Raw genomic sequence first — 21920 nt, 5'->3', positions numbered from 1 at the left:
CTGTCACCCTGCTGTCCACCCGAGGAGAGAGGTGAACAGCGGTGTGGTCGGGCCCTGTCAGCTCTCAGGCCCGCCCACCAGGGCCACCCGCCCCTGGCCGGGAAACAGCCTTGCTTTCCGGGGTTTGAACAGCCACAGCCCCCTGCACCATGGGTGGGACCCCCCCTGGCCATGCTGGCAGGGACAGACCCAGCCCCGGAGGTCAGGGCCAGGGCCTTGCTCATGTGGCACTGGCCCTGTGACCCCATCACAGACTAAGGAGGGACTGGCCTGCCCCCAGGCCCATCTCTTTCCTCAAGGCCAAGGTCACCCTCCCAGACCTCAGCTTGAGAACTCCCGTGGGCCCCCCTGCCATGCTCTAAGTGTCAGGCTCCAACTTCGGGACTTACAGGCCATTCAGCAAGTCACCTCAGTTTCCCAGTCTTTAAAATGGGCTGACATGGCTCTTGCTGTGAGGATGGAACGAACTGGTTCCTTCCGTCGCCCATGGAGCACCTTCTCTGGGCTAAGTCCTGGGCTGTGGGCCGGCGGTGGGAGAGCTACACACAGGCCCTGCTTTCACTGTTGCAACACAGCCATCCCGTGACAGGGGCACTGACAGAGGTGGGGGTACAATGCCAAGGAAGACCAAGAGGGGGGATTCAACCCTGCCTGGGAGGGCTGAGAAGGGGCTGGAGAAGCTCCCCAAAGGAGGTGGCATCTGAGCTGGGCCTGGAAAGAAAACAGGCTTCTGTTGGTTGGGGAAGTATGGGGAATGGCATTCTGGGCATAGGGAAGAGCATATGCAAAGGTGCAGAGGTGGGAAGAAGCATGAAGGAGGTGCTAGGGAAGAAGCAAGAGTGGAGGGAAAAGGGTCAGGCCAAGTGAGGTGGGTAGGCTGGCCATCCTGGGCCTGCCCGGAACCATCCTGAGGGTGGTACCTGGCTCCTTGTTGGGGTGCGCATGCTCTGGGCAGGAGCTTGTGTTCCCCGGACAGGCCACGCCTGGTCTGGGCAGTGCTCCTGGCTTGTCTGTCTTCTTAGGGAGCTCTTGGCTTCTGCGTAGACCTGAGGGGACTGTGCTGGCTGAGCTTCTAACATCTGTTTTATTAATGCTGACCTTTCTCTTCAATCTTTGTCGTTGGGCAGTGAGGGCAGACCACTAACTTGCTGCATCTTTCTTCTCTTGTGGCCACTTGTCCCCCTGCCGTGGTGACCTCTCTCTGTGTCTTGTTCAGAGGCCCAGCTTCCTGCTCTTTTAGTTCTTCTAGCAGCTTTCCCAGAGGAGCAACATCTGGGTCTGATGGCCCCTAGGCCTTGAGTGTATCTGCTGGACACTGCCCTGAGCCCACGGGTGGCTCCTGCTGCTTTCCCCAACACCTTCAACCGCACTGAGGGTGTGAGCGCCAAGTCCCTCCGAGGCAGTGCTGTACAGTGGTCAGACTGTGGGACCCAGGACGGGCTGCTTGGACTCAATCCAGGATCTGCCCAGCTGGGTGACCCCAGGCAGGTTCCTTAACCACCCTGCTATGACCTGAATGTTTGTATCCCCCAGATTCATATATTGAAATCTGAACCCCGACAGTGACGGTATTAAAGTGGGGCCTTTGAGAGGTGATTCGATCATGAGGGTGGAGCCCTCATGACTGGAATTAGTGCCTTTATAAAAGAGACATAATTTATAATTAAAAGGGGGACCACAAAGGTAGCTTGTCCCTTCCCCACGTGAGGACATGGTGAGAAAGCTCGTCTATGAGCCAGAAAGCGGGCCCTCACCAGACACTGCATCTGCAGGTGCCTTGATCTTGGAGTCCCAGCCTCCAGAACTGAGAAATACATTTCTCTTGTTTACAAGACACCCCATTTATCATATTTTTGTTATAGCAGCCTGAATGGACTAAGACACACCCCAGCCTCAATTTCTTGATCTGTAAATTGGGAAGGTAGTGGAAGCCATCTCGAGGACCACTGTGAGGATTAAATGAGACTTTATGCACGAAAAGTGCCAGGCGTGCAGTTACCCATCGGCAATTGCTACAGCTTCTGTCACTAGCTTCTGATATCCCTTAATCGCTAAAAGGTGGCACCCTCCTTAACCAGTTAACTCGGTGAGGAAAGGGAGAGGACACACCACAAACCTGGTAGTTGAGCTGGGTGTGTGTGGGGGGCTGTGTATTTGAGGCCTCCCAAGGTCTGGGCTGATCAGACCCAATTTAACCTGTTTTAAACTTTTTCTTTTCTTTTTTTCTCCCAAGCCCCTCCTGTCCTGTAGGAGGAAAGACCCTCAGGCCCGCCTGGCTGTGCAGCCTCCATCTCATTCGCTCTGCATTGTGAATGGTGGCCCCGGGGTCAGGCCACTCCACAGACCTGCCTTCCTCTCCCTGACTCTGGGCAGAGGCCCCGCCGGGCCTCAGTGCAGGCTTTTTCCTGCCATTGACAACAGTCTGTGAGTTGAATGGAGTGGAGTTCCTGCCTGCTGCTTTTAGACAACTGGCCCCGTCAAGAATGAGACGAGGTTAGGTGGCTGCATTCTGTAGGAAGTTCCGGCCAGATGGACACTTCTGGGACTGGTCAGCCCAAGAATAGCCACCAGCTCTGTGTAAGGGTGATTCCTGTAACTGGGAAACGCTCACAGCAGTTCTGTTTGCACTTTGCAGGCTCTTTGGGGACAGACTCATTCACTCATCACTCGTTCCATCCACTTGTCCATATGCCTACTCATCCCATACAACGCCCACCTATCCACCCTCTACCCTCCCATCTACCCATCTTTCCATCTGTTCACCCACATCCCATCCAATCCACATATCTAGCCACCCCCATCCACCCATTCCTCCACCTCTCCATCCTTCCATCTACCCATTTAGCCATCCATCCCTCATCCCAGCCACTCATCCATCTCTCCATCCATCCAGTGATCTATCCACTCACTCATCCCACCCAATCCCCCCACTTAATCCCCCCACCTATCCTTCTCCTCATTCCCCTACCAGTCTATCCTCCCATCTCACTCACTCATCCCTCTCTCTATCCATCCCTTCATCTAGGCACCAACTGGACCAGCAGTGGCCGGGGCTGAGCCCTCTGCCCTTCAGCCTTACCTTTGGCAGACAACTGGGCTTCTCAAGCCACTGAGAACAGGATGGTAAGCACCTCGGAGCTCTTCCTGAGCACCCAAGACCTCCAGGATGCGTTCCCTGACCACCCTGCTCCACCCACGGCAGGCTGCCCCCTCCCTGTGCCTCCTGGGTCACAGTCCCAGTTGGACGGAGTCCTGGGGCCCAGGGCAGCAGCTCACCGTAGCTGTGCTCGTACTCTCGATGGCGGTGGCGGCGGCGGCGATGGTGGTGGTGGTGGCGGCGGTGGTGACGGTGGTGGTGTCGCTGGAGCCGGGCCTGCCTGTCCCTGCGGATGCTGCCCACTATGATGGTGATGCAGGAGAGGATGATGACCACACCTATGACCGCACTGGCCACCAGCACAGGGGACACGAGCAGATGGCTGTGCTCCGAGCTCTCTGAGAATGTGGGGTAGAAGTAGCTGGTGCGGTTGTATCGAGCTACTGAGGACAGAGAGAGTGGACAGTGAGCGGGAGCACAAACCCTGCCACACACCTTCCTCCTCCATCCCTGCTGCCCTGCGAGGTATTTATCCCTACAGAGATAGAGGACAGTCCGGGGTCAGGCCCATGGACTCTATCCTGGCTGCTCCTGCCAGGGAGGAGGAGATCGGCCCCTTGCTCCACTGCCTGCAGGAGCCTCTGCTAGTGGGGGCTGCCTTCTCCTCCTCTCCTCTAAGGCCTGGGAGCTCAACTAACTCACAGATAGGAAAAGGGTAGCTCCGAGAGGGCAATGGACTTGCCCAAGATCACACAGCAAATTAGTGGCAGAGCTGAGGCTTGAACCCAAGTCTCAGCGCTAGACAAGGACTCTACCCCATCAAGATATGAGGTTGGAAAGTCAGCATGACTTTACCAAGGTCTTGGGAAGGGCTGGGGATGCACAGGGGGTCAGAGTATGAGGATCAACTTTGCTGGCCTCCAACACTGGCCTCTTCCCTTGGGGTTGAAACCTACCCAGGGGACTCCAGGGAAATCAGGCAGGCCCAGGGGTGTGGGCAGCAACTGACCCAGACGTGTCAGGCGGTGGGTCAGATCAGGGAAGGCTTCCCAGAGGAGGTGAAGAGCAAGGACAAATGTATAGAGGGGTGGGAAGAGACTTCTAGGAGGGAGTGTGGTGTGGCAGGAGAATGGGGACACGCAAGAACCTCCTCCAGGACTAATAGCTGGGTCCCCGAGAGCCCTACAGTGGGAAGTTCCTGGGAAACTTGGTGGCTTTGTATTCCCACAGGAGAAGATGAAGCGGCCCTGGGAGCTGGAGACTTGGGGAAAGTTAGAGTCAGCCAGGAACAGCCACAGGCACCTGCTGCCTCCCTCAGGGAGGGCCAGCACCTCCTCGGTGAGTGCCTTGGTGTGCCGCTTAATTCCCTCCAATTCTGCCAGGCAGGGACGTGGTTTCCCCTTTTACAGATGCGTGGACTGAGGCTCAGTGCTGGCAGGTGACTGGCCCACATGGCTGAGCCCAAGCTTCAAAGCCCAGAGCTCACTCAGTGTCCCTGGCCCCAGGCACGAGCCCTTCCTGAGGCTGCGAGCCCTATCTCTGGATAGCCATCGGGAGGCAGCCTCACATCCTCAATGGGCCACAGGGTCGGGGGCGAGCACTCCTGGGCCCAGTTCTGAGAGGGGCCCCTGTCTGTCCTCCCAGAGCCCAAGTCCATGTCCTTGTTTTGCATTTGTTGCACAGGATCACGCGTGGTTTCCGGGGCTTGTGTTTGATCGTTCTCCGCGTCTTCGAGCTCAGCACTGGGCCTGGGCTCACCAAAGGTGCCCAAGGCACGTATTGAGTGAGTGGCACCAAACTTGAGACCAGATGAGAAAATGGCAGGAAAGCCCTGAGCTGCCTCAGGGGAAGGAGGACTGTCTTGGGTGGTAATCAAGCAGAATTTGGATGGCCACCTGCCTGGGTAGCTGGAGGAGAGCTTCTCTTCCCAGGTGAGGGCCTGGACTTATGCAAATCAGAGGTTGGACACTCAGCTGTGGCCACTTCTCCCTTCCATCCCTTCCCAGCACTGCCTCCAAAAGCCTGTGTCGCACTCAGCCCACGGCAGGGACAAGTAGGTGAAGCACGAACTTGGGCCCTTCACCTGAGCTATGAACATGCCCTGCCAGCAGTTCTGGCCCATGCTGGTGGCTTTTGCAGCCTACTGATCTTCAACAGAAGGGGCTGGCCTGGAGGCTCTGCTCTCTGGGCCAGTATGTCTTCCTAGCCCGAGATCTAAGCCTTTGCTTGCTGGAGTTCATTGCAGGCTGGTGCCCTGCAGGGGCATGCACTGGGAGAAGGGAGCTCCCCGTGGCTTTGGCTGGGCATGCTTGCTTCCTGACTCTGATGTGAGAATGCCGGGTGAACGGATTTCTGGGATTCCTTGAGGGCCAAACACAGACCACTGTTCTCAGAGCCCCGACGACGCACAGGTTCTGTGCGAAGAGCTCACTTCATCCTTCAAGCAACGTTTATACAATTGTCCCCATTTTACAGGTGAGCGCACTGAGGCTCAGAGATATTAAATGACTCACCTACAATCAAACAGCCAGTATATGACTAAGACAGGCCCTCTCTGGGCCTTGACCCCTCCACTAAATCTTGAGGAGCTGGAAAAGAAGCTCTTGAGTGTATAAGAATAATAGCACAAAAAGGGGAAGGAGGGCAGAGTTATATAGGAGTAAGCGGAGTAACTTAATTCTCACTGGAACTAACTTAGCATAAATATGAAGTAGATTGTGACACGTTTAGATGTACATAATATATCCTGGGGTAAGCACTAAGGAAATAATTCAAACAAATATAGTGAAAAAATCATTAAAGGAATTAAAATATCACAGTAGAAAATATTCACTTAAAGCCAAAAGGAGAAATAGAGGAACAAAAATGACAAGAGATGTACAGAAGACAAAAAATAAAATGGCAGATGTAAATCCAAATGTATCAATAATAACATTAAATGCAAATTGATGAGACAATCCAATCAAAAGGAAGAGATGGTCAGACTGGATAAGAAACAGGAACCAACTACATACTGTCCATAGGAGCCTCACTTGGCAACTAAGGACATCAACAGGTTAAAAGAAAAAGGATGGAAAAAAATATACCATGCAAACAGCAACGATAAGAAAGCTGGAGTGGCTATATTAATATTAGAAAAAATAGACTTTAAAACAAAAAAGTCATTAGAGATAAGAGGGACATTTTATAATGATAAAAGGGTCATTCCATCAGGAAGTTATAACAACTATAAACATATATGCACCTAGGAACAGAGTCCCACAATACGTGAAGTAAAGGCTGACAAATTGGAGGGAGAAATAGACAAAACTAATAATAATTGGAGACTTCAATATCTCATTTTCAATAAGGTATAGAATTTAGTTTCTTCTCTGCTCTTTAACTGGTTGTAACTGCTTGAGTTTTTGATGAAGTGCCAACTTTTCATTTTTATTCCCTTGGCTGTCAGCTACCCTAAGCTAAAGTCTTCCATTTTTCTTCAAGACCCAGGGATGAAAGGTGGCAAAGTCAGGCTCTCCTCCATCTTCTTCTCCCAGGCAAAAGGGATCAGTTGAAATTGTCCGGTCTGACCTCAACTTAGGAGATACCTAGTTCTTGGCTGACGAATATAGAGCATGCCTGCCACCATTTCCTAAGTCTATGCCAACGGCAGACATTACTAGTTGACAATGGTTCTCTTTCCCATTTGACCCAGGAGGCAGCCTCAGCATCCTTTTCAACACAGCACTCCACACAGTGCTTACACCTGGTCACGCAGCTTTTGGCCACCACTCATCCAGTGTCACCACAGTCCACCATGCTACCACTCCTGAGCCCATGGCCAGGGCTTCGGCTTGGACTAGGGCTGAGCCAGTGGTCACTCTGCTACTGTATTCTCTCTGATAAAGTACAGGCCTGCAGGCTGTCCAAGCAATGTCACTCTCTTCCTCTCTACCATGTGGCCTCTCACCTTTGAAGCCAAGGGCAGGACCAGTGTCAGGGACATCAGCTCTCCTGGGGGAGGATAAGAGTGTGTGGGGTCCACACTGCTGACAGGGCTCTGGACTTTCCTGTTGAGCGTGTCCCAGCTACTGCAGTGGCTTGGGACACACTGGTCAGCCCATGATCCAAGACAGATGTGCTACCAGACAGCTCCCATGGTGTGGCTGCAGAGGCCCAGAATGAAAGTGTAGGGCTGAATGTGTGTGTGCATGCCTGCCCTGCTCAGTGCACAGAACTTGCTGCCGAGGTGCCAGCCCTGCAGGGTCACCTTGAAGATGCCCCTCCCTCCACCTGCCTCAGCAGCAGTTGAGAGCTGCGCCCCCTGAGAGTGCCAGGCTCATGACCAGCCAGGCGTGGAGATGGCATCACTCGGGCCGGCAGATGGAGCCAGTTGGTGCAGGCATCAGCCTACAGGGCTGGTTGGGAAATTAATCTTCCAGTCACTGCGACCAGCAGAGGTAGGCGCTGCTTTAAATTATGAGGGGAACCCTTCCAGTTTCGAAATGCAGGGCCCATTTTATCAATAAGATAAATATGACTGCAGAGAAATAACATGATGACAGCCCCCCTTCTCACCTCCCTGTCCCCTGCACCAGCTGTGGCAAGGACAGAGGATGAAGCAAGCTTCGTCTCTATCCTGGATTTTCTTCCCAAGCAGCTTCGACAGAGGTGTCGATGATCAAGAGGAAATTGTACCTCAAAATCCCAGCTCTTCCCGGAGATGTGGGCCTGCCTCCACATAGCAGCATGAATAGCTAGCATCTCCTGACCACCTACTGTGTGTCCAGCACTGTGCTTGGTACTTCTCACATACCGTCTTATTTCATCCTCATGATGGCTTGTATTGGGATCCCCAATTAACAGGTGGGGAAACTGAGCCTCAAAGAGGTTACATAACTTGCCCAAGGTCACACAGGGAGAGACCTGGGTTGGGGGCAGCAGAAGCCCCAGGCTCTTAGCGGAGATGCTGTTCTGTGGCAACCTGGCACCGTGCACTGGGAGCTCGTGTTTTTTGGATCTTGCTAAAGTAAACTTTTCTTCCCCCTAAAGCAATGCTCTGCTTCTTCTGGGCCACTTGATATGGAGTCAAAGTTCACCACGACCTACGGCTTCTTCACGGTGAAGGCATATAAACAGCTGAATGTTGCTGAGTTTGGCAGGGCTGGCAGGGGTCAGACTATGAGGGGTCTTGAAGGTCAAATCAAGAGACTGTCCTTTATCCCAAGGGCAAAGAGGAGACATGGAAGAGCATGGTGAGAGTGTTGTAGGAGAGCCCTCTGGCTGCAGAATGGGGCGCAGGGTGGGAGGCAGATGCCTGGTGAGGCGGCTGCTTTCAGGGTCCACATGAGCCTGGAGCTGGCGGGGAGGCGGCTGGGACCCGGAGCCCCTGCACCACGCAGAGCCGCGCGCCGAGCAGCGCTCAGGTGAAGGCACTTGATGGGCAAGATGCCGCTTCAGAGAGGTCCTCCGCCCCTCCAGTTTGGTGTCCTCTGAGCAGGCCTAGTGCCATCCCCGCTCTGCAGATGGGGTCCCAAGGCTCCCTTTGGGTCTGGGGTGTTGCCTGAGTCCCTGCGCCACTGCCGTGCCAGGCAGAAGCCAGCTCTCACGCCTCCAGACTTCTGGTCCAGGGCTGGGACTGGGACCCACAGTTGAGTCAGAAGGCCCTACGTGACCCAGGCCTGCAGGTGGGCTGGGTCTTGGGCTTGCTTGTCTCTGGGCAGATGCCACAGTGACCCCCACTTACAGATGAGGACACTGAGTCTTGGTGAGCTGAAGTTTGCCCACCTAGTTTTGTGGCAGATCTGGGATGTGAACCTAGGCCCGTGTGATAATTCATCAAATAGTGGCACAGAGCAGGGGAAGAGAGCAGGACAGGGTGGGGGTAGGGGTGGAGGTGGGAGAACAAGGTTCTGTTCCTGGTTCCACCACTCACTCACTGTGCACTGTGTGGCCTTGGGCACATCCCCTGCCCTCTCTGGACCTGCTCCTTAACTGCCTGAAGAGACACTTATTCTTGAACAGTTTTCCCTCCAGGGCAGGTGAAGGGTCTCAGAGGGGTGGGGACAGGGTGAGGGCCAGGTGAGCATGGTGGGTGTAAGGGGAGGTGATGAGATCCAGGCCCGTGTCAGGGGCTGAGGTTGGGGCTGGCTCCAGTCTGGGGATCCCAGGGAACATGCAGGGCATGGAAACTGAGGCAGCCCATCGCCACCGAGTCTTTGCTGAGTGTGGTGTGCAGGCAGCTCCCCAGTCACTCCGTCTGGGTGCAGGAAGTGCTCTTTGCAGCCTGAAGCTACCTAAGCAGCACTGATATAGGGAGGGCATCAGACACTGGGGGTGCTGAGCCAACATCTTTAGACCTCCAGTCCTGCCCACTCCCTCAGACATGCCGGCTAGAGGGAGAAGGGGGGCCAAGGACTCGCATCTGACTGATGGCTCTTGTCACAAAAAATTCTGACAGCATTTGTTATGGGTCCACCTGCTTTGCAAGTCTGGCTCAGCAGTGCACGTCCTCCTCCACTGCTGAGCCCACCAGGACGAGGCTGCAAGTCACTGGAGGGAATATGGGGAACAGGATTCAAGCACCACCTTCCTCTGCTCACCACTGGCTGGTCCCAGCCTCCTAGGAGGGATGTGAGAGGGGCTGAGGCAGGGGACATGGCAGGGCAGGCTCGCTCACTTAGGCACTTCTGAGTCTCCTCTCCTGCTTTTTTGGGTGACTTCTCAACCCTTTTGCTGATATCCATTCTCTGGTCACCAGGAGAAATGACGGAGAGATGTCAGAGTGCTGGGGGTGGGTCAGAGACATCCAAACAGAGGGTGCTGGGTCTTGAAGGACAAACCAGCAGAACAAGGTCAGGGGAGGGAGGAAGGAGCATGGGCAGAGCATGGAGGGGTGAGGTCCCAAGAGAGCTCAGCAAAGGAGGAGGTGTTCCTGGGGTTAGGCTGTGGGATGTCACCTTAACATTGGGATTATGGGGGTAAGGAAAAGGCTACTTGGTGTTCAGGATTCTTCTTACAATGGGGGTGCATCTCTACAAGAAGTCAGCTAATGTCATGTCAAGGTCCTGACACTTTTTACTTGGCCATTTGTGGCATTAAGAGTGGGGCAGATTATAGTGGAAAGGAGGATTGGAATGGGAAGTCATCCACCTAGTCATCAATCTTCCCTAAATCCACTCAACCAACCAATCATCCATCCTCCCACGTATTTATCTACCTAGGGATCTACTCAGCATCTACTTGATCGATCATCTGTCCATCCATCCATCCATCCATCCATCCATCCACTAACCAATACTCACTAAGTGCTTGGTACATGCCTGGACATGTGCTAGACGATGGGAACATGAATATGAATCAAACTAAAATGAAACTCTCAAGCTATGGAAAGAAGAGGTCTCATACAGGTGCCCCAGTGTTGGGAGGGGAAGTCTTAGTACACCATGGAGCTCCCTGCTCTCACTTCATGCAGAGTAACTCTGCTTCCATTCGTTTTACATAGCAGAGTTAATAGGAGAGTGCTCCACTCCCAAATAGAAGATTTTCAACCACTGCATTAAAACATAACCGAAAAAACATAAGTGACCACCCACAGGCTGTCAATGAGTCTATGAATATAAGATGAAAGTGATTTATTCCACTATTAAGATACATTCTGCCACTTAAATAAACTCACCAAAATTAACTCCCATGTACCTCCACATACCCAAATTCCGTAAGTTTACTGTCTTGTCATCATTCACTAAGGTTTTATCGCTGATTTCATGAATAATTTATTTATTGGCTGGAAAACTCACTGAAACAGAGTCACAGACTACTTTTCCCTATTTCTGCAGAGGAAATAGTAAACTGGCTGCCATTACCGAACCCCACAGCAGAAGTACACCTTCCAACGAACCCACACCAAAAACCTCCCGTTTCTTGCTAGAATCATCACTGGCCCCGGCCTCCTCATTTTCTCTCCTCTTCTGTTACCACCTAGAGTTGGCTCTTAGGCTACTTTCTACAAAGAACAGAATCACTGTGCGTGCTCAGTGAGTATGAATTAGTCAAACTGTGTTGAGAAGCAGATGCTGGGGGCCTGTCTCGGCCCACCCATCAGGTAGAGGATTAGCTCCCATATCCTAGCTTGCATTATGAGACTCAAAATCACGGCTTGGAAAAATGACCATTTACTGCGACGTGGACTTTCCAGGAAGTACATGAATAATTGATACACAAAATGTTAAATTCATGAATGCTGCAAATTATCATCAGCTATCCCCTCCACAAGCTGGACCAGCCTAGAGCTGTATTCCTGGGCCGCAGTGGCTGAGCCCGCTTCCCAAGTACTGTCTTCCTCAAGTTTGGCTTTGGCCTTTTGCTTTTGTGGGTTCTGATTCTGGAACATGTTAAAGGCGATGGGACTTTGTCTTCCACTCCACAGAGGTTCCCTCAGCTCCCAGAATTTACAAGGGCACATGGGAAACCAGCACCAGGGCAGCAGCATATTAAAAATAATATACCATAAGTAGAGAGGGCTTATTTCAGGAATGCAAGAATGGTTTCAGATCAGGAAATCTATAAACATAATCTATCACTTCAGTAGGTAGGACGAGAAAAACTAGTAGACTAGACAAAGACAGATACTTCTTGGCCATAATAAATCCTGATGATCTCAATCAACTGTCAACATCACACTGAACCATGGAGCTTTGGAAGATTTCTTAGCATGTGGTTCATGGAACATGGATTCCTAAAAACATTATGGGGTATTTGGGACAAGCCCTTTATCCCTATAACCTCCAAGACTGCCTTGCAGCCCTGAGATGTCTTGGGACCCAAATGGACCCCAGTCCCAGGCCTTTTATTCACCAACATTCGGTATCCTGAGAAGGTGGGTGGCCCTAGGGTCCTTTAGGATAAGGGTCACTCCTTAGCCACCTTCCTCAGGGGGAAGTCCAGAACTCCTCCAACAGAGCCGATCTGCATCTTGTCCTAGGCTCTGGCTAAGTAAGACACAGACGGTCATGGGTTCAAATCCTGGCTCTGCCTCTTGCAGGCAGTACCCACTGAGCCTCTGTCACTTCATCTGTAAAATGGGAATGGCAGTCTCTGCTATGAACTAATCAGAGCACACTGCCTGGCAGGATGCTTGGCACACAGTAGGTGCTCAACAGATGACGATTAAACCTTAAAATCTTAAAAATATCCCCTACACATAGATCTAAACGTGAAAGGCAAAACAGTAAAGCTTCAAGTGGAAAACACTGGAGAACATCTTCCTGACCTTGGACTACTTAAACAGGATATAAAGGTACCAACCGTAAAAAAAAATTGATACCAAAATAATGGTGGGAGTTTAGGCTTCAAGGTGGGCAGGGGGCCATGGTTCTGCACAGGGACGGGACTGAGACGTGAACTGGGTCAAGGCCATGGCTGGAGCAAGCGGAAGGTTTCGAAAGACCTTCTAAATATATTCATCATTTGTACCCTGCCTTGGGACAGTGGAGAATGCTTCTCATGGAGGTATCTGTCCAGGTGCCTGGAACTGGCTAATAGATCCTGAGACACAAAAGGGTCCTTTTCCCCCATCTTTATGGAATCATCCATTTTTTTCATGATTAGCTGTTTCACTCTGATAGGCTTGTTCTTTGCGAGATACCCAAGAGAGCAGCTGCACCATCTATTACAGCGGTTCAATGTCAAACAGTATTAATATGTCTTGGGATGATACAGGAAAACTAATTTTGAAACCTAGGCCTCATGTTCAGTGAAGGGATCTAGAACAACCTTTCTTCAAATAAGTGATAAGTAAAAAGCCCCACAGGATTCCTTTTCAGTTGGAAAAATGCAAGTCTTAGCAGCAGCTGACAGGAAATGTGCGCTATTTTCCCGGGCTGTCTTTTGATGCTGACTCACATTACCATGCCTTTGGTACCTCCGATTACCTAGGTTTCAGTATTAGTGTCGCTTCAGTACTTCCGACCCTGCAAAGATTTTTGCAGTTGAAGTACAGGTTTTGGTTACTGAGTTAAACTGAGACCCTCATGCAGTTTTGTAATACGTTTTTGCACTCTAACTCAAAGCCAATGTTGAACAGAAGGAAAATATCGTGCGTACCTTTCTCCTTCTGAACGTGTCCCATCAGCTTCCCATCCCCATGGCTCTTGTCATAAGACAACGGTGTGTAGCTGGACCTTTCATTCTTGTGCACCTAATAATAAACCCTACTGGAGGAGAGGCACTGGATGCGCTTCAGATTGAGCAGAAATCGATATTGAAATGACAGGTAAACATTTGTTAAACTAGCTACTGAACCTCAGCCACTATTGTGATTAAACTCTTTAGTTCGGGGTTTTTATTTAATGATCAATAGAATTTATATTTTAAAAGAACTCAAAGAACACGCCACAGCTTTCTGAATACACACATTTAGTTAGAAATTACATACTGTCTAAGAATTTGATAGTCATGTTGTTTTAGATAATTGGATTTTATGCTTGGTAGATATGCCAGGGCGCTAGTATCGCGCAGGTGTAATTGATCATCCTACTTCCTCATCAGGATAACATGGGAGAACGCCGCAGCGCTACAATTTTCACTGTTCAGAGTGTTGGCGACATACTGTGCATGTATAATAGCCATATGACTCTAATAATCCTTAAACTATTGGGATCCCTGTTGATATTTTAGTGTTGGAGGTATCTTTTTACCTTGAAAAAAAATAAGCGATTTTTGAAAATGTTTAAATTATTTCATGAGCAGTCTTTTAAATTTCGTTTAACCTAAAACCTGAAATTTCAATAATAAACAAAAACTCTTTAACAAGACTGCCACCCAACTTAAAAGGTGTCTACCTTGGCTTTCACGTTTATAAAATTTTATTCTTTGAAGCGCAATGATCAAATCCTCTGCTCTGGAAAAGTACAAGAGGGTATTCCATAATCTCATGTTCTGTATCATTTTATTTTCTATCAATTTTGAAGTTAAATATGAATAAAGTAAATAATTATATACAAAAACCAAAAAAATACTTTATATAGAAAAAAATCAAGACTATCTGTTAATCCAAAGACACCATTACGAAAGTGAAAAGGCAATCCACAAAGGAGAAGGTTTTTGCGATAATACATCCAGCAGAGGACTTGCATTCAGAATATATAAAGAACTCCTAGAAATCAATAATTGAAAGACCCAATAGAAAAACGGGCAAAAGACTCAAACCATCACTTCACAAAAGAGGATACCCAAGGTGCTAAACTACATTTAATAACCAGAGAAATGAAAATGAAAGCCACAAGGTGAGATCTCTACTACCCACCAGAGTGGCTAACATGAAAAAAATCCAGACAATACCAAGTGTTGATGCGGATATAGAGCAACTAGAACTCTCAGACGTTGCTGGTGGGAGGATGTGTTAGTACGGCCACTCTGGAAAACTGTTTACCTCTATCTCTTAAAGTCCAACATAAGGATACCCTATAACCCAGAAATTCCACTCCTAGGCAGAATGCATTCTCCAAGGGAAATGCATCCATGTGTTCACCACAAGCCAGGCACTAGAGCTATGCCGTCCAATATGGTAGCCACTAGCTACATGGAGCTACCTTAATTAATTAAAACAAAACAAAATGAAAAATTCAGTTCCTCAGTTGCACTAGCCACATTTCAGGTGCTCCAGAGCTAGATGTGGCTGTCAGAGTGGACAGTGAAGATACAGAACATTTTCATTATCGCGGAAAGTTCTATTGGCTAGCACTGTACTAGATCGTTCACAGCAACACTATTCATTCATGGCCCCAAAGTGAAGACAACTCAAATGTCCATTAAAGTAGAATGGATAAGTTATTTGTGGCATATTCACACAATGGAATACTATATAGTGATGAGAATAAATGATCTACAATTATACGCAATACCATGGGTGACTCTCACAACAGAATGTTAAGCAAAAGAAGCCAGACAAGAAGAACATATGGCATGATTCCATAAATATAAAGTTCAAAAAGAGGCAAAACTCATTTATGGGGATGGAAGTCGAGACAATGGTTGCTTTTGGCATGGGGTAGTGACCGGAAGAGCACATGGGAGGAATTCTAGGTAATGATGTATTTCTTTTTCTTTTTTTGAGGAAGATGAGCCCTGAGCTAACATCTGCCACCAATCCTCCTCTTTTTGCTGAGGAAGATTGGCCCTGAGCTAACATCCATGCCCATCTTCCTCTACTTTATATGTGGGACACTTGCCACGGCGTGGGTTGATAAGCGGTGTGTAAGTCCATGCCCGGGATCTGAACCAGTGAACCCTGGGCTGCTGAAGTGGAGCATGCAAACTTAACTGGTATGCCACGGGGCCAGCCTCAATGATGTGTCTCTTGATCTGAGTGTGTTCAATTTGTGAAAATTCATTGAGCTGTACACTGATGATCTGTGTATCTTTCTGTGTGCATGTTACATGTAGTGGTGTGCCGATAAACTAGCTTTCCAAAGAAAAATAGAAAGAAAGAAAAAAGAAAAATCCCTGATTTGTAGTGTTTGCCAATTTCCACAGTGTAAATACTCCCATCATGGTAGAGTTTAAGCTGGTTACCAATGGTTTAACAATGGTTCACAAAACTCCCTAACTGTTGACTCTTGTCAGCTGGTATTTCTACTAAACAAACAAAACCCCAACTCTAGAAAATCTGCAGAAAAGGAATTCCTCAGTTCTCACTCCAGATGTTCAGTGTGCTGGTGTCGGGACCCAAGGGGAAAGCCTGCAGTGGGCTGGGGTGGGGGGTGGGGAGGGTTTGCTGCCCTGACTGTCCACTGCCTCCAACCAAGGCTGAGGGGGGACCAGGCTGTGACAGCCATTGTCCTTTTAAAGACATAGCTTGGGTCAGTTTTCCTTTCAAAAGAGGGCTGCTCTCTCTCTGCATCTTCACTGAGAACAGGGCAGCCGGCTCCATTTGAAAGAGCACTTTATGCGGAGTCAGGCTGGGAGCCTCACAGTTTCAGCCCCAAACACGCTGTGAGGCCTGGTCCAGCCGCCCTCCGCATGTCAGTTTCTGCAACTGCGGCGTGAGGCAGTTGGGGAAGAGACCCAGGGTAAGTCCCGTAGGGTCAGCAGATGACCTCTTACATCCAGTCTACAGGGTAGGGAGAATCCGTTTTCTTGAGTTACCCCATCAGGTGCCTGTGATGGGGTTCTGCGAACAGCTGGCACCTGGCCACCCCTGAGGAAGGCCTGTCTAATGAAGGTGGGCCGTGGGCCAGGCCCCCTCTCAACGCCAGCCTGGAGCTAGCCGGGAGGGAGGAGAGGAGACACGACCTCCCCTCAGAGCAGTGGCGGGAGGACCCTCAGGGAGGAGCCTGCAGGGAGGAGCCTCAGGGAGGATTGAGTGAGTTCTGCAGCTCTCACGGTGGCATTAAAGAGCCAGAGGAAGAGAAGAACAATCTTTTTGAATAGCTCTGTGCTCACCAATCTCTCACGGTCACACTGGAAGCTGGGTCTCATTATCCCATTTTATAGGTGAATAAACAGACGCTTGGGCAATTTAAATGCATTAGCTCTGATGGTTTTTGAATCTGGGTCTTTCAGCTCTGGCTGTTTTTACTGCATTAGGCTACATCTACCCCCAATCCCTACTCTTAGCCCCATTCCTAGGCGAGACAAGTATCATCCAGGGGCTGGAGAGCCTGGCATACGGGCAGAGGAAAGCTCTGGAATGACTCTCTCGAGCAAGGCCTGGAGGTCACCTACAGACATGGAGTCCAGGTGGGCTCAGGTGGGCAGAGGGAGCAGCCCCTGGAAGCTGATGCTTTGGGGACGAATGGGGGACATGGTGCTTTAAAAGCAGAGAGAAGCAAGTAGAAGGAACTCTGGGAGGTGAAAATGTCCTCAAGCTCCCAGAGGGGCCAGTGTGGCCAGTGCCCTGGGCTTGGACCCTGAAGCCCTGCTTTTGAATCCTGTTTCCTCCTCCAGTGGTCCCTGGGTCCACAGGGCATGGGACTTCTCTCTTGGGGCCTCTCTCTCCTGTCTGGGAAGCATGCAGGCCTGCACGCTTCTGTGGTGACATCGTGGAGGACGACCAGCCTTGCCCAATCAGTGCAGCTGAGTTTCGGGGTAGCTACTCTAGGGCAGCCCTTGGCCGAGAAATGGCCATGTCCTCACACATTCCTGCTTGCAGGTAAATCCTCCCCAGTGCACTTGGCTTTGGGACGCCGTGGGTGACAGCTCTGGGGAGCATGCTTCCCTTGGCAAGATTTCTAGATACAGAAACCATTTTGCCCTCCACCAACCCAAAGCTCAGTCTCTAGATCCGCCCGTTCCCCACACTCTCTGGTTGCAGCAGAAGAGGCTGGAGGGGGACAAGATGGAGATAAAGGGACAGGAGGCCAGGACGGTGGCCCAGGTGGCGATGATGGTGTCTTTGGTCCAGGAGTTAGTGGTGGAGGTGGCAAGATGGGGTCAGATTTGAAGATGAAACTGTTAGGATTTTCAGATTAATTGGATTTGGGGTGAATGAGAAGGAGAAAAAGTGACAAAGTTTGAGGCCTGAGCATGTGGGAGGACTGAGCTGCCACTTACTGAGAGGGAGAAGATGAGGGGCAGGTTTGGTGGGGGACCCAGCCGAGATTTAAGGTTTGGACAGGTGACATCTGAGATGCCCTGTAGACACTGTGTGGAGATACAGGGCAGACAGCTGGATACATGAGTATGGAGTTCAGGGAGAGTAGAGTCTGGAGGTGTAAATTTGGGGACTGTCAGTGTATGGATGCTGCTCAGTAACACGAGGCTGGGTGACATCACCCAGGGTGCTCACTGCCAGGGGATGGTGAAATGCAAAAACTGTGCCAGCTGGGACCGCTCCGCAAAAGCCGGGAGTACCGCTACTGTTATTATTACTATACTAAGTGCTCAAGCCGATGCTGATGTCCTCTTGCCAGGGACACTGATATAAAATGACTGTGCCTGGAAGATTAGCTATCAGACGCCGAGCGCCTGCTACAGTCAGACTCTGTGCTAGACTGGATGACCCTGAGGAGGGGCAGCCAGGATGTTCACAGGCCATGACGTCCTGCCCCAGAGTGGACTCTCCATTCAAGGGCTGGGGGTGAAGGGTGGACCTGACTCCACCCTTGTCCTTTTGTCCAGCTGCAGGTAACCAAAAGTGAGCCCTGGAAAGACTCACCTGGAATGTATCCCTGGCCCCACCATTTTCTAGCTGTGTCACTTAGATTAGTTTCTTCATGTCCTTGAGCCTCAGTTTCCTCGTGCGTGGAATGGGCACACTGACCCCTCTCTTGAAGAGCTGTTTCAAGGAAGCAAGGAGGCCACGTAAAGAAATGCTCTTAAGGCCTTGGAATCCCTTTACAATGTGATATACAATGTGATATTTTAAATGTGATTATCTCATTTGATCCTCACAGCAACCCTCTGACATGGATATTCTTATCAACTCCTGTTTTACAAAAAAGGAAACTGAGGCTCAGAGAAATGACCAGCTGAAGTCACTCCTTCTTTTCCCTTGCCCACTCCAAAGTCAGACCTCAGCAGGGAATGGACAAGGGTTTCATTTCCCAGGGGAGTGCCTACATGTGTTTACAGAGAGTCTGAGGTTGTATCCAGGCTCAGTAGGAAAGAGTGCTGCAATTGATTAGCAATGTCTGCTTTGAGTACAGAAGTGGTAAATGGTGTACTGCGTCCCCTCATTTGCCCTCCTTGCCTTCAAGTCCTTCCTTCTGTTGATGGCTAAGTCTCTGAAGAGGCAATGGTTACAATGAGCAGAGCAGAAAACAGTAGTATGTGGTCCAAACCCCAAATTCATCTCCGAAGTCCCCATCTTTCTCCATTTTTCCCACTCTATCACCAAAGACTTGAGTAATATTAAGCTGTGTAGAGAGAGGGTGGTCAAAAGGACAAGACTTTCAAGTTTCTTGAGCATCTTCTCAGTGCCTGGCACCCAGCTAGATTCTCCTTGTAGCATGTCAAATCTGAGCATCAAACCAAAAGGCTAGTTCAACCATTTCCATCTCACAGACCAGCAAAGTGACGTTTCCAGATATTAAGTAGCTTGCTCCAGATCACACAGCTGGGAAGTGTCAGCAAGAGCTGTATCCAAACCCAGGCACTGTCTACCAAACCACATCGACTCTGAGGGAGACCCGAGCCCACCCGGAGGCTCTGCCAGGCTGCGATTCCAGGCAGCCTGGGTTCTTAGCAAAGACAAGCCCCACCTGACTTCTCTATGGATCAACGGATACCACTTTCTGTCCTCCTTCCTGCTTTGCTATAGGCTCAGTATCCCCTGGGGACCCAAAGCCCCTCCTCTCTCAGATCTGTTCCCCAATGCCAGAGGGAGGCAGGCCACCCCCATGGCACAAGGAGCTCCCTGGAGCTGCCGTCTGCTGGTGGAGAAGAAGAGGTTGTGAAGCATCTGTTCTTGGATCCTGCGTCCTGGGGAATCCTGGGCCACCCTGCCCAGCTGGGGCCAGATGGAGAAGGCTCCCACGCCTCCAGCCTTCCCGAGCAGCCAGGCTGGTCCTCCTCCTCCTTGCTAGTGCTTACGGCTGGAAAATGGCTCACAGGCCTGGCACTTGCAGGCAGAAGACCCGACTTCCCTCTCGCAGCCACGTGGCCAAAACCCCTCTGGGCTTCCCTGGGCCAGGGGTTCCCCTGCCTTCCCCCTCCCTGTTCTTGCCTCCTCTCTCTGCCTTGGTCTTCTCACTTGGTTGGGAGGGGACGATGAGGTCTGCTGGGGCTGTCTCTAGGAGAGGCTGATGAGCTGAAATGCCTGGGAGGTGAGATGGGGTGGGGGATGCTGGGGGTGTGGGCGGTGCCAGGGAGGAGTCTGCCTAGCCTGGTCTGATTAACGCCCACCTGACTCCTGAGAGGCCAGGGGACGGTCCCACTTCACCCAGTGTCTGAAGCTGTGCAAGCCAGGCAGACCGGTGCCTGCTGCTCTGCTCCCCACTGCCCGGTCCACCTTCTCAGCTCCTTCCGCGACCTCCTGACATCTGACTCCTGGGGCAGGGTCTTGCTCCTCGGAAAATTTGGGGCTTGTTTTTCCTTCTGGGGACTTTTCTTTTTACCCTTCTCAATTGGTGGCGGGGGCTGGAGGTGTAGAACCCAAACAGGAACAAGCTTTGGCTCCTACCCTCAGTTTTTCAGGTTTTAACAGGCTTTGGGATCATATGTACTGACGGCACAGGATGCCTTTGTGAACTACGAGAGTTGAAGCAGTTCCCTGTTAGGTGTCTAAATTCGCGGAGCAGGAAAGGATGTGTTAAAAGAGAGGGCGTGTGGCCTCGGCAGGGCCCTCCTGGGACTTCTTGTTCCGTTCCTCAGGGTGTTCCCATGTCAGGTGTCTTCTGGACGGCTGGAGCGCTCATGGTTCTGCGTCCCTTCCAGAACCTGCGTGAGAGCCTCTGGTCTGCGAGCCCAGGAGGCTGCCTACGGGCATCTCTTCATCTCGAGTCCCTCACTTGCCCGGTTGTTCAGTAAACATTTATGAGGCAGTGATTTCCAGGCTGGGTCTGACAAGGGGGCCTGGATTGGGGTGAAGTCAGGATGGAGATCTAATTCGGAAACCCCCGGGGGGGCTCCTGGGTGGTTGGCAGTAACGGGTGTGTGGGACGGGAGTTGAGGGTCACTCCCAGATTTCTGGCCTAGGGACTGAGCGGATGGTGGTGCCCTAAACCAACAGAGCAAAGTCAAGCAAAGCCAGCCTGGAGGGGAAGGCAAAGAGTCCAGTTTGGGCCGGGCTGGCTCTGAGGCGCGGGGGTGAGGACCGCCCAGGAGAGAGGCAGCAGAAGGCAGAGGAAGGAATCGGGTGGGAGAGAGGCTTGGGAGCTGCCGGCCTAGAGGCTGCAGCTGAAAGCAGACTGAGGACGAGGAGTCCCGGAGTGTTCGGGCGAGAAGTCCAGGGGCGGGGTTGGAGCCCTGGGGCCCCAGTGTTCCCTCAGCGTCAGAGGAGACGGTGAACAGATGGCCGGACGGCCAGAAGGGCTGCAGGAGAGCGAGGAGGGCTCCGAGTCAGGGAACCCAAGAAGTCATCAGGAGAGTGAAGTGACCACAGGGTCATATGCAGCTGAGAACTGGAAAGGCTGGGATGGATTTAATGACACAGACGTCAATGAGGTGTTGGGGTGGGGGTGCCGAAGTAGGGGACAGGGAGCACTTCTCAGACAAGTTCGGAGAAAAGGGGAGGAGCTGGACCGGACAACATGAGAAACCCCAGCAGAGGAGGAGAAAGATGGAGGAAGGGGTGAGCTGGGACAGCCCCACAGCCCCCCGCCTGCCACTGCCTAGGTCCCCTTCTCTCAATGAAACCTCAGCAGACCCCAGCCTGGATATGGATACAAGCAGAGCTGCTCTGGCTGAAGCAACAGGTGGGGGAAGGCGGGGGGGTGCCTGGGGCTCTGCCTGCCTGGGCTCCTCTCACCCTCCTAGGAGCCTCACAACAGCTCTGAGCTCCTGGAACCATCGGGCTGACTACCCTTTGTTTTAGAGATGAGGGCTGGCTGGCCAAAGCCCCAGAGAGAATCTGGTGGCAAAGTCAGGAGCTTCAACTTCCCCCCGATCCACTGCCTCCAGCTCCTCATCCAGAGCGTTCGACCATACATTTATTCACTCAACAAACATTTACTGAATGCCTACTGCATGCCAGGCACCAGGCCTGTAGTGGGAGGGGGCACTTCAGAGATGTGCAGGAATTGCTTCTGAACAGCCCAGAATATTGATGCCCACACCCTGGAGTCCTCAAGAGGTACATATGCAGAGGGCTGTCCTGGGGCCATGGCCTCTATTACTGCAGACAGACAGGGCTCCAAAGGGCCTGGCTTGACCCCGGAAGGTTCTGGAAAGCCCTCCACACTCA

The 21920-nt window shown here is 51.3% G+C and overlaps 1 protein-coding gene, 1 long non-coding RNA gene and 1 pseudogene across 10 annotated transcripts in view; 2 read left to right on the top strand and 1 right to left on the bottom strand.

Annotated features, from left to right (window-relative positions):
• The window catches only part of BEAN1 (brain expressed associated with NEDD4 1), a 39777-nt gene that overhangs the window by 6849 nt on the left and 11008 nt on the right, over window positions 1–21920 (bottom strand). For 3 of the 9 annotated variants that reach the window (XM_023637120.2, XM_005608306.4, XM_070261902.1), the window contains exons 3-4: window positions 18234–18353; window positions 3277–3540 (exon numbers count right to left, since the gene is read on the bottom strand). In XM_023637120.2, coding sequence (XP_023492888.1) covers window positions 3277–3540; window positions 18234–18353 — 384 coding nt within the window. The remainder of the gene's footprint in view (window positions 1–3276; window positions 3541–18233; window positions 18354–21920) is intronic. The other 6 variants (XM_023637122.2, XM_014738450.3, XM_070261903.1 and 3 more) reach the window with 3 other exon arrangements.
• Window positions 2440–5890, top strand: LOC138923376 (uncharacterized). Its single transcript, XR_011436892.1, has 4 exons — window positions 2440–2577; window positions 3026–3622; window positions 4328–4435; window positions 4781–5890. It is a non-coding gene; the product is annotated as an uncharacterized lncRNA (long non-coding RNA).
• LOC138923544 (nuclear envelope phosphatase-regulatory subunit 1 pseudogene) lies at window positions 12409–12984 on the top strand (annotated as a pseudogene).

The sequence above is a fragment of the Equus caballus genome, chromosome 3 (assembly GCF_041296265.1).
Source record: "Equus caballus isolate H_3958 breed thoroughbred chromosome 3, TB-T2T, whole genome shotgun sequence".
NCBI lineage: Eukaryota > Metazoa > Chordata > Mammalia > Perissodactyla > Equidae > Equus > Equus caballus.
This window is presented reverse-complemented; position numbering and strand designations above follow the sequence as displayed.